The sequence below is a fragment of the Symphalangus syndactylus genome, chromosome 11 (assembly GCF_028878055.3).
Source record: "Symphalangus syndactylus isolate Jambi chromosome 11, NHGRI_mSymSyn1-v2.1_pri, whole genome shotgun sequence".
Lineage (NCBI taxonomy): Eukaryota > Metazoa > Chordata > Mammalia > Primates > Hylobatidae > Symphalangus > Symphalangus syndactylus.
The window spans coordinates 26,951,968-26,978,215 of record NC_072433.2 but is presented as its reverse complement, the minus strand read 5'-3'; the positions used below and the strand labels follow the sequence as shown (position 1 = coordinate 26,978,215).

At 40.1% G+C, this 26,248-nt stretch overlaps 2 protein-coding genes across 14 annotated transcripts in view; both read right to left on the bottom strand.

Moving 5' to 3' along the window:
- TERB1 (telomere repeat binding bouquet formation protein 1) overlaps window positions 1-19,530 on the bottom strand; it is a 47,917-nt gene extending 28,387 nt beyond the window's left edge. For 2 of the 9 annotated variants that reach the window (XM_055299377.2, XM_063611755.1), the window contains exons 1-9: window positions 19,336-19,530; window positions 14,873-14,952; window positions 14,665-14,727; window positions 8,511-8,621; window positions 8,186-8,314; window positions 6,087-6,215; window positions 4,150-4,210; window positions 3,939-4,054; window positions 3,711-3,833 (exon numbers count right to left, since the gene is read on the bottom strand). In XM_055299377.2, coding sequence (XP_055155352.1) covers window positions 3,711-3,833; window positions 3,939-4,054; window positions 4,150-4,210; window positions 6,087-6,215; window positions 8,186-8,314; window positions 8,511-8,621; window positions 14,665-14,695 — 700 coding nt within the window. In that variant the 5' untranslated portion in view covers window positions 14,696-14,727; window positions 14,873-14,952; window positions 19,336-19,530. Of the gene's footprint in view, window positions 1-3,710; window positions 3,834-3,938; window positions 4,055-4,149; window positions 4,211-6,086; window positions 6,216-8,185; window positions 8,315-8,510; window positions 8,622-9,338; window positions 9,374-14,664; window positions 14,728-14,872; window positions 14,953-17,916; window positions 18,066-19,335 lie in introns of all 9 variants that reach the window. The other 7 variants (XM_055299373.2, XM_063611754.1, XM_063611752.1 and 4 more) reach the window with 6 other exon arrangements.
- Window positions 19,531-20,774: 1,244 nt separating this feature from the next.
- The window catches only part of NAE1 (NEDD8 activating enzyme E1 subunit 1), a 28,183-nt gene continuing 22,709 nt past the window's right edge, over window positions 20,775-26,248 (bottom strand). For all 5 annotated transcript variants that reach the window (XM_055299381.2, XM_063611769.1, XM_055299380.2 and 2 more), the window contains 3 exons: window positions 23,760-23,874; window positions 23,625-23,674; window positions 20,775-21,011 (listed from right to left, as the gene is read on the bottom strand). In XM_055299381.2, the coding sequence (XP_055155356.1) occupies window positions 20,902-21,011; window positions 23,625-23,674; window positions 23,760-23,874 (275 nt within the window). In that variant the 3' untranslated portion in view covers window positions 20,775-20,901. The remainder of the gene's footprint in view (window positions 21,012-23,624; window positions 23,675-23,759; window positions 23,875-26,248) is intronic.

Sequence of the window (26,248 nt, the reverse complement as noted above, 5' to 3'; positions counted from 1 at the left end):
AGTCTATGAACCATTTCAAGTTAGTTTTTGTATACTGTATAAGGGTTCAGATTCATATTTTGCATATAGATATCCACTTTTTCTAGCATTATTTGTTGAAAATATCTTTTCCTTCACAGAATTACAATGACATCTCTGTAGACAATCAACAACGATATATGTATGAGTCTATTTCTGGGCTCTCACTTTTGTTTCCTTAATCTGTAAGTCTACAAGGCCAGGTGCGGTGGCTCACGCCTGTAATCCCAGCACTTTGGGAGGCCAAGGCGGGAGGATCACTTGAGATTAGGAGTTCAAGACCAGCCTGGCCAACATGGTGAAACCCCCACCTCTACTAAAAACACAAAAATTAGCCAGGCTTGGTGGCAGGCGCCTGTAATCCCAGCTACTCAGGAGGCTGAGACAGGAGAATCACTTGAACCTGGGAGGTGGAGGTTGCAGTGAGTCGAGACCGTACCATGCACTCCAGTCTGGGCAACTAGAGTGAAATTCTGTCTCAAAAAAAAAAAAAGAATCTGTAAGTCTATACCTACACCAATGCCACGCTTTCTTGATTTCTGTATAAGTACTAAAATCAGGCAACATAGTCCTACAGTTTTATCCTTTTTTCCCCAAAAGTTTCAATTATCCTAGGCCCTTTGCATTCCATGTAAGTTTTAGAATCAGCTTGTTATTTCTAGAGAAAAATCTGCTGGGATTTTGCTTGGGAATTCCATGAATCTAGAGATGAATTTGAAAGTGACAGTCTTACAATGTTGAGTCTTACAATCCAGAGTATTATATATCTTTTTTATTTTTGTTACTGTGCGTGTGTGGGGGGGGCGTGTTACAGGATCTCCCTGTTGCCCAGGCTAGAGTGCAATAGCACAATCATAACTCACTGCAGCCTTGACCTCCCAGGCTCAAGCAATCCTCCCAAGTAGCTCAGACTACAGGTGTGAACCATTACACCTGGCTAGTTTTTAAATTTTTTGTAGATACAGGGTCTTTCTATGTTGCCCAGGCTGGTCTTGAACTCCTAGATTCAAGTGGTCCTCCTGCCTCGGCCTCCCAAAGTGCTTGGATTATAGGCATGAGGCACTACACCTAGCCTCTTGTCTTTTTTCCAGTCTCAAGGGGGAAACATTAAGTCTTTCACCGTTAAGTGTGTTACTTGTATTTTGTAGAGGCCCTTTATCACATTAAGGAAGTTTCCTTCTGTTCTTAGTTTATCATGAGTTTACAGATGTACGTTGAATTATGTCAAATGCTTTTCCTGCATCTATTGAAATTATCATATTGTTCTTCTTTTCTAGACTGTAAATATGATGAATTTTCTAATGTTAAACCAATCTTGCATTCCTGGGATACATGCCACTTGGTCATAATATATTATCTTTTCTATATATATTGCTAAATTAGATTTGTTAATATTTTGTTAAGGATTTTTACATCTATGTTCATAGAGCTATTAGCCAACAGTTTCTCATAATGTTGTTTCTGGGTTCTGATATTGGTGTAATGCTGGCCTTATATGTTGGGAAGTGTTTCTCCCACTTCTATTTCCTGGAATAATGTATGTGAAATTATTATTTGTTTGTTTCCTGAAATGTTTGGCAGAATTCACCAATGTAACCATTAAGGCTTGGAATTTCCTAAGCTAAGGTTTTGTTTTGCGTTTTGTTGTTCTTTTTTTTTTTCTTTAGAGGTGGGTTCTTGCTATGTTGCCCAGGCTGCAGTGGCTATTCTCAGGTATGATAATAGCACACTATACCCTTGAACTTCTAGGCTCAAGTGATCCTCCCACCTCAGTCTCCCAATAGCTGGGACTACAGGCATGCGCCACCATGCCCAGCTTGTGTTAAGGTTTTAAACTACAAATTTGACTTCTTTAACAGATATAGGAATATTCAGGTTACTATTTCTTCTTGGGTGAGCTTTGTTTGGTAGTTTGTATCTTTCAAAGAATCTGTCCAATGCATCTAAGTTGTTAAATGTCATGACATAAAGCTGTTTCTACTATTCTTTTATTACTCTTTTAATATCTGTTAAGATCTATAGTGATGTCACCTTTCATTCCTGGCACAGGTAATCTGAGCTTTCTCTCATTACTTTGTCATCAGTCTGGCTAGAGGATCACTTTTATTGATTTTTTCAAAGAATTAGCTCATGTTTCAATTATTTTTCTCTATTTCATGATTTCTAATCTTCTCTTCATTATTTCCTTTGTTATGCTTATTTTAACTTACTTGGTTTGCTAATTTCTTAGGTAGAAGCTAATATGGTTTGTTTTTTTTTTATTTGAGACAGAGTCTCTCTCTGTTGCTCAAGCTAGAGTGCGGTGGTACAATCTTGGCTCACTGAAACCTCTGCCTCCCAGGTTCAAGCGATTCTCCTGACTCAGCCACCCGAGTAGCCGGGATTACATGTGCACACCACCACACCAGGCTAATTTTTTTGTATTTTTAGTAGAGACAAGGTGTCGTCATGTTGGCCAGGCTGGTCTGGAACTCCTGACCCCAAGTGATCCTCCACTTCAGACTCCCAAAATGCTGGGATTACAGGTGTGAGCCACCACACCCAGCCAGAAGCTAGTATAATTGACTTGAGACCTTTCTTCTTTTCTTATACAAGCCTTAATACTATAAATTTCCCTCTAAACACTGTTTTGCAGCATCCCACAGATTTCTTTTAATTTTTTTTTTTTTATTTTTTTGAGATGGAGTCTCACTCTGTCACCCAGGCTGGAGTGCAGTGGAGTGAGCTCAGCCTCTGCAGGTTCAAGAGATTCTCCTGCCTCCGCCTCCTGAGTAGCTGGGATTACAGGTGCCTGGCTAATTTTTGTATTTTCGGTAGAGACAAGGTTTCACATGTTGGTCAGGCTGGTCTCAAACTCCTGACCTCGAGCGATCCACCCGCCTCAGCCTCCCAAAGTGCTGGGATTACAGGTGTGACCCACTGTGTCTGGCTTTTTTTTTTTTTTTTTGAGACAGAGTCTCATTCTGTTGCCCAGGATGGAGTGCAATGGTGTGATCTTGGCTCACTGCAACTTCTGTCTCCTGGGCTCATGCGATTCTCCTGCCTCAGCCTCCCAAGTAGCTCGGATTATAGGTGTCTGCCACCATGCCCAGCTAATTGTTGCCACCATGCCCAGCTAATTTCTGTATTTTTCGTACAGATGGGGTTTTACTATGTTGGTCAGGCTGGTCTTGAACTCCTGACCTCAAGTGATCCACCTGCCTCAGCCTTCCAAAGGGCTGGGATTATAGGCGTGAGCCACCATGCCCGGCCTAATGTTGTATTTTCATTATCATTCAGTTAGAGACATTTTATAATTTTCCTTATGATTTATGCATTGACTCACAGATTTTAGTACTAAGTTGTTTAATTACCAGATATTTGGGGCTTTTCTAGATGTTTTGTTTTTATTCATTTCTAATTTAATTACCTTGTGATCAGAGAACACACTCTATGGGTTTTTAGTCTTGCTATCTGGTTTCTCCATTTTATGAGAGTATCTGGGGTGATTAAAAAAACGATGCTGCTACCATCTTCCCAATATCCTCCTAAAAATATCTACTTTTAAGATTTTCTTATCTTTAAGAGTCTAAATACATCCAAAATAACCCAAATTACAAGAATTCAACTGATTCAATAATAAATTCAATAGTTTTTATTATGCTTTGAAATATGTTTCTTCAACTATGACCTAGAAAATAACGAACACTTACTGTTATTTGCAAGAGTGAGTCCAATAAATGAGCAAATAGGGCGAATTATCTCAGGTGTCATGCAATTTTTTAGCCATTCATTAGCATGTGGAAAAAGGGAACAGCAAAACATTTGATTCTCATCTGAAAGAAGACAAAGTCAATCATGATTTAATATGACAGTTGGAAAATATCAGTTTTCATTTGTTTTTATCTTTATTTTTATATTTAAACATTACAGATAATTACCATTTTGAGGATTGTTGACGCAGACACACAGAGTACTACACACTGAAGACCACAACTGATAACTCTGGAAAACATTTTTATCTGACAAATCCAACTCATGTTTTGAAATAACTGTCCTATTAGGTTAAAAAGAAAAGAAAGTAAATTAATACAAATGTGTTAAGGTCCTAAGTAATGAATAATTAACAAAAAGAAATTTGTATTTGTTTACCTGAATAACCGTGACAGAACTGTAATACAACCTGTTTCTCTCACGAGTGTTTGTCCGGTCCCTTAAAAAAATAGCCATATAAAAATATGAGTTTTATTTACAATAATCTTGCAGAAATGAAGAACAGTTAAATTTTATTTTACCAAATAACCTTTAAACAACTTTAAAGTATTACAAAGTATAACAGAATTATGGTGGATAAAAATCTGTAATCAAGATTATTATGAAAAATATGTCACTACTGCTTAGAGACTAATTGCATTCAAATTTCCTCTAAAAATCACAAAACTCTTACTTTGCATCATGGTTCTGTATTGCAGTATCAAGGTAAGTTCCAAAATGGAAAAATAAATAAATTCAACCTTTTCTAGTTTTTCCAAAATAAAACAAAATCTAGAAACATTTTTTTTAAGTGCACGCCTGGCAAGAAGGTGCCTCCTCAGGCCTCTCTGGCAAGAGGCTTAGCTGAATGAATTACCTGAGCCTGCTCAGACTATCATTGTGCCTGGGTCTGTGACCCTCCCCATGGAAACAATAATAGCAGAGGACTAGAAGGGTGAGAGACCAGCCACTGCTAGCAGAAGGTGAGGCTTGACTCCTCCCCTTCAAAGGATACAACCTGATGCCTAGCTTCCCTGAGGCTGCCCCACCCCCACCCAACACCCTGGGGGTTTGGGCCTTGAGCCCTACAACCACCCAGACTTCCCCCTCTATTGATGCCCACATTTCCCCTCTAGCAGGAAGGGTGGCATGAGAGAGTCTGCTGGTACTGAATATGGTCGTTGTGCTGGGATCTGGGTGACATGGGGAAGAGGTTACACAGCCTTGGCCTCCCCAAGTGCTGGGGTTACAGATGTGACCTACTGTGCCTACCTAGAAGCATTTCTTTTTTTCTGAGGCAAGGTCTTGCTCTGTCACTCAGGCTTGAGTGCAGTGGCTTGATCACAGCTCACTGCAGCCTCAACCTCCAGAGCTCACTCAATTCTCCCACCTCAGCCTCCCAAGTAGCTGGTAGCACAGGTGTGTGCCACCACACCCAGTTAATTTTCCTTTTCTTTTTTTTTTTTATATTTCTTTGTAGAGAGACAAGGTCTCACCATGTTACCTAGGCTGGTTTCAAACTCCTGGGCTTAAGGGATCCTCCCACCTTGGCCTCCCAAAATGCTGGGATTACAGGGATGATCCACCACCCCTGGCCTAGAAACATTTTAAATGCTTACAGAATTTCTAACAGTTTGAAGAATTAAAATTTTAAAAAGTTAAAAAATAACTGAGCAGTAAGTGTATGGGAACATTCTATATTATCTTTGCAACTTTTCTGTAAATCTAAAATTATTCCAAAATAAAAACCATTGCTGGCTTATACCGTAAACACTGTAACTAAATGGTCAATTCAGCAGAAAATCAACTAAACTAATTCATTAAATGCCTCTCTTTTTCTCTTTAAACCTGTTACCTTTCAATGCTAAGCACTATAAATTACTTTATTTCTTAAAATTAATAAGTACTGAATGATTAAATACATGCTAATAACCCACTTTTCTTTAAACTAGTATTCCTCAGAGGTGAGGTTAAAAAAAGACACTGGGCTGGGAGCAGTGGCTCACGCCTGTAATCCTAGCACTATTTGAGACCAGCCTGGCCAACATGGTGAAACCCCTGTCTCCACTAAAAATCCAAAAATTAGTTGGGCATGATAGCATGTGCCTGTAATCCCAGCTACTCAGTAGGCTGAGGCAGGAGAATCGCTTGAACCAGGGCAGAGGTTGCAGTAAGCCGAGATCATGCCACTGCACTCCACCTTGGGTGCCAGAGCGAGACTCTGTCTCCAAAAACACACACACAAAAAACTGATATAAGAACTCAAATAAAAAATTAATAATGGCTGTTCCAATTGATTAAAGTGTTTTCAAATAGTCATAAGAGAATGTACTTACTATTATTTGAAACCAGAACCAAAATAACATAAACAGACATTCTTTTCAAATTTATGTTTGAATCATTAGATAAGAACCAAGTTAAGTCTTCAAACAACTCTGAAGTACACAAAGTCTGCTGACAGTAAACTGAAATATAAAATATAATTTTAATTTCAATGCATTGTCACAAACATGCTTTAAAATATGCTGAACAAAATTAAAAATTGCCTAACTGGGGATGGTTCTTAACCAAATCTCATTTAATTGACATTTATTAGTCATACAACAAAATTTCTCACAAACTGATATGTGCTTACTCAATTAGCAGACCAAAGAAGCAGAATATTAATCAAAAGTACTTAATCTAGGCTCCAAAACACATACTGAAATCCCCTAGAATTTACAATAAAAAACTTTTCTGAATAAAAAATTAAATAAAATTTAGCAAAAAAAAAAACACTTTAAAGGATGAGTAATAAAATATAGCATGAAAAACAATTCAAGAAAATTCAGAAACCTACTTTAGAAAACAGAGGGACAAACAATATTTGTTCTATGTTCTGAGACTTTCCTAGAAATAAAAATCTTTTCAAAAATCATACTACCTGATAGTTTTTTTGTGTGTGTGATAATGCAACAAGCAGAATTTTACAAAAATAATATAGACATAAAGATACAATCAACATTTCATCCAGTTCCTAGAACCAGCCATTAGACCCTATCTCAAAGGCAAGGACTAAGCCAGGCACAGAAATACAAACATCATGTTCTCACTTATTTGTGGGATGTAAAAATCAAAACAATTGAACTCATGGAGATAGATGACTACCAGAGGCTGGGAAGGGTAGTGGGAGGTGGTGGGTATGGTACCAAAAAAAAAAAAAAAAAAAAAAATAGAAAGAATGACTAAGACTTACTATTTGATAGCATAACAAAGTAACCATAGTCAATACTAATTTAATTGTACACTTTAAAATAACTAAAGAGTATAATTGGATTGTTTGTGTCACATAATGAATAAATGCTTCAGTGGATGGAAACCCCATTCTCCATGATGTGATTATGCACTGCATGTCTGTATCAAAACATCTCATGTACCCTATAAATATATACACCTATTATATAGCCACAAAAATTAAAAATAAATTTAAAAAAAAATTCAAGGACTGTATCTTACTTATCCCTGTATCCCCAATGCCTTGCACAAAGATTGGTTCCTAAAAGTTGATTTTTTTTTTTTTTTTTGAGACAGGGTCTTACTCTGTGGTCTGTCACCCAGGTTAGAGTGCAGTGGCATAATCTCGGCTCACTGCCACCTCCACCTCCCAGGCTCAAGCAATCTCCCACCTCGGCCTCCCAAGTAGCTGGGACCACAGGTGCACACTACCATGCCCGGCTGATTATTTGTATTTTTGGTAGAGATGGGGTATCACCATGTTGTCCAGGCTGATCTCAAACTCCTGAGGTCAAGTGATCCACCTGGCTCAGCCTCCCAAAGTGCTGGAATTATAGGCGTGAGCCACCATGCCTGGCTGATGAAGAAATATTTAATAAATAAAAATATAAGAATATAAAGTTGGTCTGACAAAACAATGGTTTATATTTAACCTCATTTTAGATACACTGCAGAAAAGTGTTCTTGCCAATGTGAATTTCTATACCCAAAGCATGTTTACCCACACATGACATGGTTGTGGGTTATCTTCATCCTTTGATCTGGAAAGAAGATGAAAGAGAAAGGAAAAGACAGGGAAAAGGGAAGGGAAAGAAAAAGGGGAGGGGGGGCAAAGGAGAAAGGGGAGAGGAGGGGAAGAGAAGGGAAAGGAGGGAGGGGAAGGTAAGGGAAAAGAAAGAAAGAGAAAGAGAAAGAGGAAAGGAAAGGAAACGAAAGGAAAGGAAAGGAAAGGAAAGGAAAGGAAAGGAAAGGAAAGGAAAGGAAAGGAAAGGAAGAAAGCAGAGAGAAAGAGAGAAAGGAAGGGAGGGGGGAGGGAGGCTAGATAAAATTATTCAAACATAAAAAAAAAGGAAAGGAAATTAACTATAAAATTAGTTTTGAGTATACTGTTAAAATATAACACAATGCTTAAAGTATAATGAAATAAAGTTTTATATTTTACCATTTTTTTCTGCAATAGCTCCTAATGTATATAAGGCTGCTTCTTTTACCATGCTATGTTCACTTGACTTTGCAAGATTTTTTACAAACATCAAACCACCAATTTCCCGAAAATAAACACTTGCATTACCTGTAGGATGTGCAGAAAAAAACAAAATAGAAATGATATTTATTTTCATTATATTTTCAGGGATAAAATAAATCACATGAAGACAGTAACATGATATGTAGAATAACTGAATGGAAGATAAAGAACTATGCTTATTTGATATATCAGAGTACTAAAGAACTAGAATCACAGATAAAAATTCACTATTATATCTTACTGTTTTGTTGACAAATTGAATGAATAGTGACCAAAGCCTCCTTTTGTGAAACAGCATTGTCCATTTGATACTTTAGACACTCCAATAATAAGTTCAGGTCAGTCTTCATTTCTAAAGAACAAAAATGTCATTATTTTAAACCAAAAGATTTATTTCAAAAACTAACCATTCAAATCTCACTTACTAAATACATATCTTTGGAATAGTCAACTTTTAAAGTAACAGGCATGTATTACTTTTATAATCCAACAACCATGTATTTTTTTAAAAAATGTTCTTTAAATAAAAGAACTTAAAATGAACATCTTATAGTTCTTTGAGTTTCCCTTTTTATAAATATAGGAATAGAAAGTCCAAATATTATTCTCTTTAAGTAAAGCTACACGGGTTTAAATATCTGTCATTTAGAAAAAAAAGTGGATAAAAATGAAAATATAACATATGAGAATTTGTGGGATGCTACGAAAACAGTATTCAAGATGAAAGGTCTCAGATCAACGACGTCAGCTCCCACCTTAGGAAACTAGAAAAAGAACAAATTAAACCCAATATAGGTACAAGGAAGGAAATTATAAAGATCTAAGCTGAAACCAGTGAAACAGAAAACAAATACAGAGGAAGTTCTTTGAGAAGAGCAACAAAACTGATAAACTTCTAGCCAGATGATTTAGGAAAAAAGGAGTAAAGACACAAATTACCAATATCAGAAATGAGAGAGATGGCATTACCACATTCCACAGATATTCAGAAGATATTAAGGGAGTACTACATACAATTTTATACCTATAGATTCAACAACTTAGGTGAAATGACATCACCAAAACTCACCCAAGAAGAAAAAGACAACTTGAATAGTCCTATATCTATGAAAGAAGTTGAATTAAGAGTTAAAAACTTTTCCTCAAAGAAAACTCTAGGTTCAGATGGTTTCATTTGTAAATTCTACCAAACATTTATGGAAGGAATAATATAAATTCTACTCAATTTTTTTCAAAAGTTTTTTTTTTTTTTTTTTTTTTTTTTGAGACAGAGTCTCGCTCTGTCGCCTAGGCTGGAGTGCAGTGGCGCGATCTCGGCTCACTGCAAGCTCCGCCTCCTGGGTTCATGCCATTCTCCTGCCTCAGCCTCTCCGAGTAGCTGGGACTACAGGCGCCCGCCACCACGCCCGGCTAATTTTTTTTTTTTTTTTTGTATTTTTAGTAGAGATGGGGTTTCACCGTGGTCTCGATCTCCTGACCTCGTGATCCGCCCGCCTCGGCCTCCCAAAGTGCTGGGATTACAAGCATGAGCCACCGCGCCTGGCCTCAAAAGTTTAAGAGAAGGAATACTTCCTAACTTATTCTATGAGGCTGGTATTACCTTTATACCAAAACGGAAGCCATTAGCAACAAAACTACAGACCAGTTTCCTTCATGAACATACATGCAAAAAGTCTAAACAATTTTAGCAAATTGAATCCAACAATATATTAAAATAAAAATACATCACGACTAAGTGGGTTTATCCCAGAAATACAAGATTGATTTATGATTTGAAAAAAATCAATGTAACAAAACTTAAACAGGAAAACCTTTTGGTCATCTCAATAGATATAAAAACAGCATCTGATAAAATCCAACATGCATCCCTGATTAAAGAAAAATATTCTGCAAATTTGGAATAGAAAGGAACTTCCTCAACCTAGCAAAGTGCATCTACAGTTGAAAACCCTACAGCAAACATCATACTTAACAGGGAAAGACTGAATATCTTCTCTCTAAAACCAGGTATAAGACAGAGATGTTTGCTCGTATCACCACTCCTATATAACATTGTCCCGGAGAGTCTAGCCAGTGCCGTCAGGTAAGAAAAAAGAAATAAAAGGCACCCAAATTGGCAAAGAAGTATTTGAATTTGCATACAACATGATCTTCTACATAATTGGATGGAATCTACAGAAAGCTACTAGAATAAGTGAACTAAGTTTTCCAGATAACTCTTTAATACATAAAAATAGATTGTACAGTCAAGTGTTGCTTAATGATGGGGATACATTCTGAGAAAAGCATCATTAGGTGATTTCATCATTGTATTAACATCATAGACTTTACTTACACAAACCTAGATGGTAGAACTTATTACACATCTAGGTTGTATGGTATAGCTATTGCTCCTAGGCTATAAACCTACATAGCATGTTACTGTATTGAATAATATAGTCAATTGTAACACAATGGCAAATTTTTGTGTATCTAAACACATCTAAACATAGAAAAGCTATAATACAGATTTTTTTTTAAAGGTATATCCAGAAGCTGCTATGGGTGCATCAGCGAGTGAGTGGTGAGTGAATGTGAAGGCCTAGGACATTATTGTACACTACTGTAGACTTTATACTACTCAATTTATTTTTAATATTTTATTTTATTTTATTTTGCACTCCAGCCTGGGCAATAAGAGCAAGACTCTGTCTCAAAAAAATAAAAATAAAAAAAATTTAGAGTTCTGAAAGATATAGGATGAAGCATGGATATAATATAGAGGAGCATACTAAGAGAAATTAAGATGTATCATCAATCAGTACAGTACTTAGTCTCACTCTTTGTTTTGTGGTTTGGTTTTTTTTTTGAGATGGAGTCTCACTTTCTCGCCCAGGCTGGAGCGCAGTGGTGCTATCTCACTCACTGCAACCTCCGCCTCCTAGATTCAAGTGACTGTCCTGCCTCAGCCTCCCGAATAGCTGGGATTACAAGTGCCCACCACCATGCCCGGCTAATTTTCTGTATTTTTAGGAGAGATGGGATTTCATGATGTTGGCCAGGCTGGTCTCAAACTCCTGACCTCAGGTGATCCACCTGCTTTGGCCTCTCAAAATGCTGGGATTACAGGCATGAGCCACTGCACCCGGCCTGGTTTTTTTGAGATGGAGTCTCACTCTCTCACCCAAGCTGGAGTGCAGTGGCACAATCTTGGCTCACTGCAACCTCTGCCTCCCGGGCTCAAGCAATTCTCCCACCTCAGCCTCCCAAGCAGCTGGGATTACAGGTGTGTACCACCACGCCCAGCTAATTTTTTTGTATTTTAGTAAAGACAGTGTTTCACCATGTTGCCCAGCGTGGTTTCAAACTCCTGAGCTCAGGCAATCCATCTGCCTTGGCCTCCCAAAGTGTTGGGATTACAGGCGTGAGCCACCGCGACTGGCCATAGTCTCACTCTTGAAAGAAATTCAACTGTCAATTTGTTTCAATGAAATAATTCATGACAAAATTTGTTAGTGAAAAACCATAGTACAAAGGTTATCACTAAGATGTTTTTAGCAATAGCAAGTATTTATTTATCATTTTGTACACTAACAGACACTATAAGAAGGTAAGTTTGACTATGGATACCAATAAGCCACATCAACAACATGCCAAAGAAAATTTTTGATGGAGCATAATGATTTTCGGTTCTAGGCACAATGCAGGCAGGATACAAAAGACTTTTCTTTTCTCTTCTTTTGAGACAGGGTCTCACTATATCACCCAAGCTGGAGTGCAGTGGTGCAATCACAGGGCACTGCAGCGTCAACCTCCTAGGCTCAAGGGATCCTCCCACCTCAGCCTCCTGAGTAGCCGGGAATACACATATATGCCACCACGCCTGGCTAATTTTTGTATTTTTTGTATAAACGGGATTTTGCCATGTTGCCCAGGCTGGTTTCAAACTCCTGAGCTCAAGCCATCCTCCTGCCTCGGCCTCCCAAAGTGCTGGGATTATAAGTGTGAGCCACCACGCCCGGTCTGCAAGAAACTTCTTTACGTATTCCTCCATTCCCTTCTGTACGCCTTTCTCATACTTTGGTATCTCCTATCATAATCCTTCCCTTCCCAGCCAAAGCATCTCCTGACATAACAACTATCATGTTTCACCTTGGTTTTTATCTTCTCTAGGCAAAGTAACCTAGTTCCTTCAGTAACTCCTGAATAAAATAAACCAGCAAATACTGAAGTGAATACAAAAAACACAATCAGGCCGGGCGCAGTGGCTCACGCCTGTAATCTCAGCACTTTGGGAGGCCAAGGCGGGCGGATCACGAGGTCAGGAGATCGAGACCATCCTGGCTAACACGGTGAAACCCCATCTCTACTAAAAATACAAAAAATTAGCCGGGCGTGTTGGCGGGCGCCTGCAGTCCCAGCTACTCAGGAGGCTGAGGCAGGAGAATGGCGTGAACCCGGGAGGCGGAGCTTACAGTGAGCCGAGATCCAGCCACTGCACTCCAGCCTGGGTGACAGAGCGAGACTCCGTCTCAAAAAAAAAAAAAGAAAAAGAAAAGAACACACACACGCACACACACAATCAAATAAAATTTGATAAATTGGACTTAACATTTTAAACCTTTATACCTCAAAAGACACTATCAAGAATGCAGAACAATAGCCCAGTCTAGAAGAAAATATCTGCAAATCAGTTATCCAAATAAATAGGGGGCTTGTGTTCAGAACAGATAAAGAATTCTTAAAATGCAACATTAAAATCACAATCTAAAGTGTGGAATGGATTTAAATAGACATCTGTCCAAAGAAGACAGATTGCCAATAAGTATATGAAAAGATGCTCGACATCACTAGTCATTAGGCAAATGCAAATCAAAACCACAATTAGATACCACTTCACCCTGTTGCTGAACAATTGACTGATGGGAGCCGATGGATAAATACTCTTCACCCTTTGGCTGGGATAACTGTCAGGCACATGACTCTGCACTGGCTCCCAGAGTTTCCCAGTGGGCTTAAGCTCCAGTTACCCATAATAATAACTTATTTGATAACATACTCTCTGTCTTCTTTTTCCTATCTCATTTTCCCACTTTCCAGCTAGTGTTTCCTGGGATCACTTTCTGAAAAAAGGTACTTGCACTCAAATCCTTATCTCACAGTCTACTTCTGGGAGCAACCTAAAGACTTAAAATGGAAAAGAGTGAGATGTGGGACTGAGGTTGGAGGTTTCGTAAATGGTTTGAGAGGGGAATCACCAACAGTTATCCCCTATCTCTCCAGTTTTCAACTTCTCCCTCTCCAGAATCTCCATTCCCTTTTCAGAAATTCTTTTATAACACTTTCTTGACATTACAACTTTCCTCTAGCTACTGCCATATATCTCACTATTTATTTATTTATTTATGAATGAATGACAGGGTCTCGCTCTGTCATCAATGCTTAAGTGCAGTGGTGCGATCATGGTTCACTGTTACCTTGACCTCCCAGGCTCAAGTGATCCTCCCACCTCAGCCTCCCAAGTAGCTGGCACTACAGGTGTGTACCACCACGCCCAGTTATTTTTAACTGCTTTTGTAGAGACGAGGTCTCAATGTGTTGCCCAGGTTAGACTCAAACTCCTGGGCTCAAGTGATCCCCTACTTTGGCCTCCCAAAGTGTTGGAATGATAGGAGTGAGCCACCACACCTGGCTGATCATATATCTTTAGTCAAGCTCTTAAAGAGTAAGCAATTCATATTCAGATCTTAATTTTCCACTCAAATCTAAACAGACTGCAATCAGGCTAAAATCTATTAAGTTTACCGTTAACATAACAAATTACATCCTAAATGCAAAACGCAGTGGAAAATTCAGTCCTCAGCTGTGGCATTTGACATTTTAGGCTCTTAAGCAACCTCTTTCTCATGAAGCATTCTCTTAAGGTTCTGATTTCCAAGATACCACATTCCTGACTCTTTTCACCTTTTTGAAATGTTTTTCTCAGACTTTTTTTAAGGGCTGTCTTCCTCAGCTAAAACCTTATGTGATGGTGTATATTAATGAACACTATTCTCCACCCTTTTCTCTCTGGTTAACCTCCTCCATGCCCATGGATTCAGTTTCCATCTTTCTGGGAACAATTCTGAAATCTGTACCTGCAGGCATCCTTTGATGGTGGTCCTCTCAGGTTCCCATTATTCTTGTATACACTAACATTAAATCAGCTATCACATGATATTCTAATTGTCAGTATGTCTTTTCCCATTAGAACGTCAGTTTCCTGAAGCCAGAAATTATGTGACAGGCAGAGTAGTGCTCAATATTTATGTAAATGGCTGAATGATTCTTTCATTTCCTGGATCCTGTCAGATAATCTACAGTATATCCTACCAATACAAAACTCATTGCAGATATATGATCCATCAATTTCTCACCTTGTGTTTTCTTTGTGTCTTCACTTTCCATGCTTGTCTATATTCTTTTTCCTTATATTTTGTCTATAAGATAAAGGTATTTTCTCAATTTAAATCAATGTTTGAGAATGGCAAAGATGTAAGTACAAATGGGTGGGAAAAATTGTTTTCCTAAAGCCAAAAGACCAGGGAACTACAACTTTTAAAATAATAAATTTAATTAACTTACTTAATAAGTTGAATCTGCAACTTATTAGATGTGTAATATCAAGCAGGTTGATTAAATTCTTTGAGGCTCTGTATCCTCATCTGTAAAATAGAAATGATATTCCTATTTCACAGAGTTGTTACAATAATTACATTTAAAAACATTAATAAACATCTGGCATTTTTAAGCACTATATGCATGCAACAAATTTCATTAAGCAAACGAATGACTGGGTGACTGGATCTAACTGGACCTCTTAGCTGGTCCCATTTCCTTCCATTTTTTTTTTTTTTTAGACAGCAGGGTCTCACTCTGACGCCCAGGCTGGAGCGCAGTGGCTTGATCACGACTCACTGCAGCCTTGACCTCCCAGGATCAGGTGATCCTCCCACCTCAGCTTCCAGAGTAGCTGAAACTACAGGCACATGCCACCACACGCCACCACACTTGGCTAATTTTTTGTATTTTTTGTAGAGACAGGGTTTTGCCATATTGCCCAGGCTGGTCACAAACTCCCGGTCTCAAGCAATCCACACACCTCAGCCTCCCAAAGTGCTGAGATTACAGGTGTGAGCTTCCACACCCAGCCCCCACTTTCTTATTTTCTTCACGGAAATCTTCATCTCATAGTTTCAGATTAGGGACCCCCTACCTACGAGAGGTTTAAACACACACACACACACACACACACACTCCTTAGATTGGCCTTTCTCTTCACAAGCTAAATACTAAATTAACAACCCATGGTTATTTTCAACATGGTATAGTGAGATGGGATCTCACTATGATGTCCAGGCTGGTCTCCTGAGCTCAAGCAATCCACCCATCTCAGCCTCTCAAAGTGCTGGGATTACACACTTGAGCCACCATGCCCAGCCTAGAACCATTTTTAAAATAACTGGCAACTCTGATATGGCCTCTCACATACCCTACTTTAAAATGCTAAACTGATTAGTTAGAAAAAATGCCTCAGAGTCCAGTTAACTTCTTAGAGCAACAAATCAGGATTCACAAAACTCTAAAATTCTTATTCCAACACTATGTTGTTAAAGAGAGATATCCAATTATCCATTTATAGAGCAAGGCCTTGTCTCAAAAAGAAAAAAGAAAAGAAAATTCCTAAGCACAAAGAAATGTTTAAAGAAACAACAAATGTAAAAATCTTTTATAAAGTAGTATACAAATGTACAGGTATATTATTTTTGCCTTTTTTTTTTTTTTTTTAAGAGATAGGGTCTCAATCTGTCACCCAGGCTGTAGTGCAGTGGCATGATCTTGGCTCACTGCAGTTTCAAACTCCTGAGCTCAAGTGATCATCCTGCCTCAGCATTCCGAGTAGCTGAGTCTACAGGCACACATCACCACACCCAGCTAATTTTTTAATATTTTTGTAGAGACAGAGATTTTGCTATGTTGCACAGACTGGTCTTGAATTCCTGGCTTCAAGTGATCCTCCCGTCTTGGCCTCCCAAAGTGCTGAGATTAGAGGCATGAGTCACCATGCCTGGCCCATTTTTTAACCTAAATATTACATTAAAATAGAAGTAGGTATGTTGTAAGTCCACAGGATTGGATATTATTACAAGAATATTCACATTTACTAGAAATGTTCAATAGCAAAGAAAAATGCTTATGTTACAAAGCTAACCAAAAAGAGTAAGACTCAATTTAATCTACAGTCTGATCCAAATTAGTTAGAGGTAAATATAAAATAAGACTGGCTAGAAAGATGACATATTAACACTTGTCTTTAGTTGGTGGTTCTATGGGTTTTATCCCACTATTTTCTATTTTTCACAATTTTTATAATAACAGCTTCTAACATTCAGTAAATACCTATTGAGGCTAGGCTTTGTTCTTTACATCTTATGAATATTCTTTTTGGTCTTCACGATAACCTTATGAGGGAATTATAACGATGAAGATACATGAGGAGAGGGCAAATAATTTGACTAACTTCAAATTGCTAGTAAGTGCCAGAGTTAAAATGGGAACCAAGAAAATTTCAGGCTAGGGCCTACACTCTTATCCTCTCTTATACTGTCTCCCATATATAAATACATATTGCTTTTGAACAAATGGGTGAAGATTTGGAAAATATTACTAGATTTAAAAAGGTGAACTCTTTAGAAAATGGAAAATTGTTATCATATATGGATGTTTTTGTTTCATGGACAACCTTAAGGACTATTTCCTTTATTTTAATTATCCAATCTATTCTGCTTTTAATATAATTTTTAAGAGGCATAATGTATAACTTTTTTTTTCTTTTGACGGAGTCTCACTCTGTTGCCCAGGCTGGAGTGCAGTGGTGTGATCTCAGCTCACTGCAACCTCCACCTCCCAGGTTCAAGCAATTCTCCTGTCTCCACCTCCTGAGTGGCTGGAATTACAGGCATGCACCACCACGCCCGGCTAATTTTTGTATTTTTAGTAGAGACAGGGTTTCACGATGTTGGCCAGGCTAGTCTGGAACTCCTGATCTCAGGTGATCCACCCGCCTTGGCCTCCGAAAGTGCTGGGGTTACAGGTGTGAGCCACCGTGCCTGGCCTAAGAGGGGTAATGTATAACTTTTAAACCTAAATGCTTTCAAATTAAAACTGACCACCCACACTCTTTTTTCCCTTTGTTTTTATACTTTTTTCTTATAAATGGTTACTTTGCACAAAAAGAGTTTGCCAAGTACTTGGTAGCATTAACACAAGTCATCTATTTACTTGAGAAGTGCTTACAAACACCCATAGCAAAGGGTAAGTTATAACTTTCAAGGGATTGATAATCATAAAATTATATTTAAAATTATAAAACAAGTATATTCTCAAGAACAAAAGCATCTGCCATATAAAGCAGATTATGAAGTGTTTTTAGTAATTTAATGAATACATGTACTGTCACAAACAAGGAGATTTCAAAATTCTTTACTGTATTCTCACAGGAAAAAAGGATTTTTTTCTGGATGACAGAGAACCTCTCCCACTTACACGTTTCACTCAACCCACTCCTCAAAACAATAGTGTTAAATCCAAATTTCAGCAAGAAAAGTAGCTGAATATTACTTGTTTACCTGATTTAGAAAATGTATGCAAAAGCTTTTGGGGGGCCGGACGTGGTGGCTCGCGCCTATAATCCCAGCACTTTGGGAGGCCGAGGTGGGCGGAAGACTTCAGGCCAGAAGTTGGAGACCAGCCTGGCCAACATGGTGAAACCCCGTCTCTACCAAAGAAAAGTACAAAAATTAGCTGGGCGTGGTCATGCACCTGTAATCCCAGCTACCTGGGAGGCTGAGGTGGGAAGATCCCTTGAGCCCAGGAGATGGAGGCTGCAGTGAGCTGAGACCGCGCCACTGCACTCCAATCTGGATGATGGAGGGAGACCCCGTCTCAAAATAAATAAATAAAAATAAAGTTGTTTTTTTTTTTTTTTTTTTTTTGAGACAGAGGCTGGCTCTGTCGCCCAGGCTGGAGTGTAGTGGCGCCGTCTCGGCTCACTACAACCTCCACCTCCCGGGTTCAAGCGACTCTCCTGCCTCAGCCTCCCGAGTAGCTGGGATTACAGGCACCCACCACCACACGAGGCCAAGAAAGCTTTTTGAAATCGAAATATTATCCCAATATATCAGAAAGATAAATGCGATCTTTTTGTGTAAGGCTGGCAGGGCTGATAATCCCACCACTAAATTGTTTTTTGTCAGCGGATACCCAGCTTGTAATTATATATAGCGAAAATACCCTCTAAGGAAGACGCAAGAGAGAAGCGGCAAATTTGTTTTCGATCGTTTAAACGGGTCAAGAAATAACAGTCATTCAGGTCCCAGAAAACGCACCGTGGGTACCAGGAGTCAGCTGGCTCTGCAATATGAACACCCCCCATAAATCCTCAGGGCCTCCTCCCGGGTTCCACAGGTAACAGACACGTAACCTTTCCAAGGAGGGGGCACTCACCCCGCCTGGCTTCCTGCCCATTCAGCCTGCGGCCCGCTAACCTAAAGAGTTGGTGGAATTCCTTGTGCAGAGCTTAGGTGGCCCCTCCAGGCTCCTCTCTAACCAGGGCTCGCAAGTCCTGCGAGGGAGCAGGGCACTGGTTAGCCGCGTGGGCCACTCGCGAGCCAGCCATCAGCCCCCTCAGCAGGCCCTCCCCGCTCAGGTGCTGTGGGACATGCGGCCCGGCCCTGGCTCTGAGAAACGACTTCACTGGTGGGTCCCACCCTCTCCACACATCAAAGTCACCTGGGGAGGCACCTAGGGAGTCAGAAGTGAAATAGGGGGGAATACTGCCAGGCTCTACACGTCTCTAAATGGTGCATCACGTGATGACTGTCTCTTCCCGCCAAGGGCTGTGGGGACTACAGCCGGGGCCTGGCACCTGCTCATAAAGGCCCCGTCCCCCCAAATCGACCCTTCTCCTCAGGTGGGCTAAGAAGGGCCTGACGGGGCGGTAAGACATCCTGGCCAGCCCAACCCGCCTTCCACAGGCGCCAACATACGGAGTTTCCAAGCGCAGTAAGGCAGGACCCCAACGCGCGGGCGGAGGCCGTGGCGTCTACCCTCAAGCAGGGGATTCCGCCCTTTCTTCATCACCGCCCACCTGCCACGACGCCCGACAGGGTTTCCCGCCCAGCCGTCCAGGCTCACGTCCGTGGGCGGGACTTCCGGCCGGCAGCCCCGCCAGCCCCTGCGCCAGCCCCTGCACCAGCCCCTGCACGGCGTCTTACGCTTCCGCGGGTGCCCCAGGTTGCCAAGGGCAATGGGGTGGTCGGTGTCCTGGATGCAAGATTTTTTAAAAAGCTACAATTTGAAAGAGAAATCTAATCTCACCGCCCCCGGTTTTTAGGGTTTTTACCTCAGAGGAGCATTAGCCCCAAAATTAGGGGACTGTGCACGCGGTTGACGAGGTCTGGCTATGGGACGGTGGCCGTGAGGCACGCGACGGCGAAGCCCCAACCTCCCCTCCACCTGGCATCTGTGCTGTGCGTTCTCCCTTTTGTTGGGCACGTCGCTAATGGTCACCACAGCCCCACAGAGGCAGCCAGGCCTCCACCTCACCAGGGGGCTTCCGGCGTTCAGTCCAGGAGGACTTCTCCGCGCCTGGACCAAAGGATCAGAGTGGGGCCAAGGTCTAGGCCTGTCCCTTGCCTCCTCCGCCGTAAAATGCAGCCCACGGGACTGCTAGGCGATGAAGGCGAGGGGAAGGTCCCCGATACAGTGAAGAACAGCCAAAGAATGGCTGACACATTAGGGTCCGGAAAACCAAGTCCCTGTGAGGTACCCTAGCAAATCTAACAGGTTCTCACTTAGGAGACGCTGGCCTCAGAGACAGCTGCAGCAGATTAGGGGCCTTAGATACTAAGAGTCATGCACCACGGACCACGTTCCTCAGCCGTAAGTATTAAGACATCAAGCCAAAAACCGGGCACTGCACCCACTTCTGGATTCTGGATTTCCACTCCGTTTGCATCTACTACTTCCTTTTTTTTGCCCTCTAATATGCTGGTGAATGCTATTAGTCCCATGTGACTAAATTTAAGAGTATATATGAGTAGAATGACCCATAAAATTTCAAGAAGTAGGTTAGGCAGCCAAAACTCAAATTAGTTAAGATAATACTACACACAAAGGGATGGTCTTGTTTTCTGGGAAAACTACATATCCAGAAATAATTTCTTTTTAAATTCTATTCATTTTAACAAATGATGATGGTCCTGAAATGTCCATAGCTAACATCTGCACATGGCTTAAATTCATTATTGAAGATGGTAAGAAAAAAAAATTTTTAATTATCTCTAATAAAACACAAGGATAATCTATGACAAGTTACTTTGAAATAGCAAGCCAATATTGATGCTCAGTGAGAAATGGATAGGATCCATTTTCTAGGAAAATGATTGTCTCCTTTCCCCTCCCCACAAAGAACAAGACTACATTATTACAAATGAGAAAAATGTTTATTAAGAAAACAATTTAGCAGCTCTCCTTTAGAATTTTACAGACTAAAACACAACCCAAAGGCAATTACAATTTCAATCATTAACACACTACCTAAGGTGCTTACTCTACAACTGGAAAGTTGCTGAAGTTTGTGACATGCCACTGTAAATGTAAGTATTATTAAAAATTACAAATTGTTTGGTGATTATTTTGATGACCTCTTGAGCAGCAGCTCCTGAAAGGAAAAAGGAGAAAAGCGAATCTTTGAAAGAGTGAACTTCAATACTCAATTCTGTAAAGAAACCTTTCCTTTTCAAAAGCAAAGGTGTTTGAAAGTGACCCAGAACAGATGCAGTTAGCTTACTGAGTCATATCAACATAAAAGCCTATAATTCTTTTTGTTATTAAAGGAAATCTAAACAGTAGTGTGGTTGACCAAACTTTAAAGGATACACACAGGCATAAAAGATTCTCAAAGGACACCCTACTGCTGCATTTGAATTTTACCTTGTATGTTTTATAATAAAAAAGGAGAAAGGTATATTTGTTCTGAATGCATTTGTAATTTAGGAAGGATCTATATTAAATATCGCCAGACTGCTATATTTACTCAAAACAAAAAAACTACTAAGAAAAAAACTTGTGCATCTTCTATAACCTGAGGACTGGATAGCATTTTTTTTTTTTTTTTTAGACAAGAGTCTCACTCTGTCACCCAGGCTGGAGTGCAGTGGCATGATCTCAGCTCACTGCAACCTCCTCCTCCCAGGTTCAAGTGATTCTCTTGCCTCAGCCTCCCAAGCAGCTGGGATTACAGATGCCTGCCACCATACCTGGCTAATTTTTTTGTATTTTTAGTAGAGATGGAGTTTCACCATGTTGGCCAGGATGGTTTTGAACTCCTGACCTCAAGTGATCCGCCCATCTCAGCCTCCCAAAGCGGAGGCCTTACAGGCATTAGCCACCCGCGCTCGGCCGACTGGATAGAATCTGAGACTACTGTGCACCAAATACTGTTCTAGGAAGTAGGGATACAGTAAGGAAAAAAGACAAAAAGATCCACTTACCCTCATGCTACTTTTTAGCAGCAAGAGAGAGATAATTTACAAATAAATAGAATGTGTAGTATGTCAACTGACCATAAGGTGCTAAGGAGAAAAAGCAAATAAGGGAGATATAAATACAAGAGGCGGGGTTCATCTTTTAAATAGGGGAGTCAGGGATGGCATCACAGAGAAGACAGCATTTGAATAAAACCTGAAGGAAGTGAAGGGTTATAATGGCACTGTGCAAAATGATTACAGAATGCATAGAAGTAAAAAACAAAAACAAAAAACAAAAACCCTTCAATTTATACTTTTTTCTGCTATAGTTAAGTCATCCAGTCCATCCATCCGGCTGTACCTCTTCTTAGATTCTGGACTGAATCTGAATAAATAATAATTTGCCCTTTTCTGTGAATTGGCAGTTAACTTTGCTATTTTGGCACAAGAGACTACTTGGTTTTAGTTTAAAATAAATTATTCCAAATCAGGCTTTAATTTGGATTTGCTTAGAAAATAGTTTTCTTAGGTCTATATGATTCATTTACATTCTGAACACTTCAAATATTAATTAGACCTAAATCTGTTAAAACATTCAACATCTAGAGGGAAAATGCCACAAGCTAATAGCTCAGTCTATAGGAGATCACAGGAGAGTAATATTTTTTTGAGGGGTGTTATGGACTGAATGGTTCGTTTCCCCCTCAAATTCATATGTTGAAATCCTAACGTCCAGTGTAATTGTATGAGGATAGGGCCTTTGGTAGGTGATTAGGTCAAGAGCATAGAACTTTCATGAATAGGATTAGTGCCCTAAGAAGAGACCCCAGAGACTTCTCTTGCCATTTTTTTTTTCACCATGTGAGAACACAGAAGAGACAGCTGTCTATGAACCAGGAAATGGGCGCTCACCAGACCTGACCATGTTGGCATCCTGATCCCAGACTTCTAGCCTCCAGAACTCTGTGACAAATTTTTGTTGTTTGTAAGTCTATGATATTCTGTTACAGCAGCCCAAACTGGCTAAGACAAGGGGGAAGTAGAGTGAGGGAGGGAAGTAAAGGGAGCTTTTATGAAAGACATGTCATTTTTGAGTTGGGTCTTGAGGAACATGTAGGTTTTGGACATGCAGAAAAACATATTTTTAAGGCAAATAGGCCCAGAGGAGCAAAGATCTAGGAGCAGGAAATCAAAGGGCATCCTGGGGGGAAAGCAAGTAATATGATAAAACCAAGGCTAGAAAGGCCGAGTGGAACCAAAACACAGGGTTTTTTAACGTCAAGCCAAAGTCCCTGGACTTGCTTGGAGGACTGTTGTAGAGTGTTATGTATATTGGTGGGGCAGAGGGTTAGTAAAAGGACACAATCAGAGCTATGCTTTAGAAGGATTAATGACTCTTAAGGAGTTTAAGTTGGATGGCAGTGGGAGAGATGGAAGGCAGGGAGACCAGTATAGGGGCAACTGAATAAGTATCCTAACCTGAGCAACACAGTGGGACCCTGTCTCTACAAAAAATTGAAAAATTAGCCAGGCTCACTGGCACATGCCTGTAGTCCCACCTATTCAGGAGGCGGAGGCGAGAGATCACTTGAGCCCAGGAGTTTGAGGTTGCAGCGAAGTATGATGGCATCAATACACTCCAACCAGGGCAAAAGAGTGAGACTATGTCTCAAAAAAAAAAAAAGAAATATAACATCCTGCTTCACTGACCTCCCTAATTAAAACAGCTAGACGACAAAACTTTGTATTAAAATAGTAACTGTACTATGTAACAACAGGTGAGTCTTCTCAAATATGGAACTCACCCCCCAAGAATGCAGCAATGGTATGTGGCTCAGCAGCTCCATATCGGCAACTAGAGGAGACCACAGAGACATGAATTTTGATTAGCCTTAAGACAGGTGTGGAATCATCTCCTAGATACCCTAAAAAATACTCACAATTCATGGACATAATCATCTTTCACCATTACAGATAAGCCATATTCCTGAAGGAAGCCAGTGAGACAAGACTTCAACTTTCCTATGTCTTCTTCAACTTGATAGTTAGATACCCCTAAAAATAAAAGTTAGTTTTCATTAAAATAAATGTGATTCAAAATTAATGGCCAACTCCTTTATTTAATCTAGTTTCAGATGTTCTAGTCAAAATATGTATGAAACTGAAGAACAAAAGTAACAAAGTATGGGACCAATATTTGCACATATCACAAACTTATAATCAGAGACCAACTAAAACCTAGTGAAAATTTGAATTTAATTAAATCTTTGTTAATTGTATCATATTCACTGTCTAGAAAAGCATCTGACACATAGTGCTTAATAATTATTTGATAGAAGAACTTAATGAATGAGAAAGTAATGTCCTACTTATACCCTTTATAAAAGTTATTCTCCAATTCTAAAAGACTAAGTGATAAATGACACTGAGGACATAAAGCTATTAATAATAAGTAACTTTCTTTTTTTTCTTTTGAGAGAGAGTCTTGCTGTCACCTAGGCTGGAGTGCAGTGGTGCAGTCTCGGCTCACCACAACCTCTGCCTCCCGGGTTGAAATGATTCTCATGCCTCAGTCTCCCAAGAAGCTGGGACTACAGGCGTGTGCCACCACAAACAGCTGATTTTTTCTATTTTTAGTTTCAGTGTTGGCTAGGCTGGTCTCGAACTCCTGGCCTCAAGTGATCCACCCGCCTTGGCCTCCCAAAGTGCTGGGATTACAGGTGTGAGCCACCATGCCTGGCCAATAATAGGTCACATTTATTGAGCATTAATAGATGCTGGACACTGTTCTAAGGACCTTATATATATATTAATTGATTGAATCCTCAAAACAGTCCTATGAAGTATGTGTAGTTATCTCCATTCATAGAAGAGAAAACTAAGGCACAGAGAGATTGAGTTACTTAGCTCATAAGTGATGCTGTATGACTTCCAAAGCTAGGTCATAAAAAGCCCTGTACCTTCCACTTGGGTTTTTTGGAATGTTAATGCAGAAGCCAGCTGACATGCTAAAAGGAAGTTCAAGCTAGCCACCTGAAGAGATACCTGACCAGCTGCCAGCTATTCCCACTGTTCTGACTAAGGTGCTAGTTACATGAGTAAAAATGTCTTCTTGCATGTCTAACTCAGTCAAGACTTCAGAATGACTCCACCCCCAGGCATCAAGCAACTGCATGCCTCCCCAAGGAGACCTGCCTGAGACCAGGCAATCCACAAAATCACGACACTATTTATTGTTTTAAACCACTAAGTTTTGAAGTGGTTTGTTATGCAATAGATAACTGAAATAAATACTAATCAAATAATACAAATACAGCAATACATATTTGGTGTTTTTTTTTTTTCTTCTAGTAAGCTTGCTTGTTAGGACTATAAACTCTGAGCCGTGCAGTGGCTCATGCCTGTAATCCCTGCACTTTGGGAGGCCAAGGCAGGAGGATCACTTGAGGTCAGGAGTTCAAGACCAGCCTGGCCAACATAGTAAAACCCTGTCTCTACTAAAAATACAAAAATTAGCCAGGCGAGGTGGCGGGCGCCTATAGTCCCAGCTACTCGGGAGGCTGAGGCAGGAAAATTGCTTAAACCCAGGAGGCAGAGGTTGCAGTGAGCTGAGATCACACCACTGCACTCCAGCCTGGGCGACAGAGCAAGACTCTGTCTCAAAAAAAAAAAAAAAAGACTATAAACTCTGGAGACATACTGCATCAGATGGAGCAGCAGGTTTTATGATACCCCTAGAATGTGTTGCTATGCAATAATCCTGCACAATTAAAATTATCATCCCCAAGAAAAATATTCTGAGCAACCTCAGATCTTTGAGATTATGCCAATTCTCCAATGACTACATTTGCTGAAGATAAAAAGTAGACACTAAACAAAGAAATTCCTACATCTTCAGAGTTACTGAGTTGAGAAATTACTAGCGTACTTTTTTTTTATTTTGAGACAGAGTCTCACCACAGTCACCCAGGCTGGAGTGTAGTGGCACAATCACAACTCACTGTAGCCCCAACTTCCCAGGCTCAGGTGATCCTCCCACCTCACCCTCCCGAGTAGCTGAGTCTGCAAGTGCACACCACTATGTCTGGCTAATTTTTTGTATCTTCAGTAGAGATGGGGTTCCACCATGTTGCCCATGCTGGTCTCCTAACTCCTGGGCTCAAGCCATCCGCCTGAATCAGTCTCCCAAAGTGCTGGCATTACAGACGTGAGCCACTGTACTATGCCTGGCCAGCATATTTCTTGTGGCTTTCCTATTCCACTAAATTAAACTCAGTGCAAGTCTTAGTAGCTAAACTATGGAAAATGACAGAAAAAAAGTTTTCTTCTATACGTATTCAACCAACATCCCCCTGTAATAGTTTAGAATCGAACACTATTTTGCAAATAGTTAAACTTAAAAAACAAAAGGTAGTTCTTCACTGGGGAA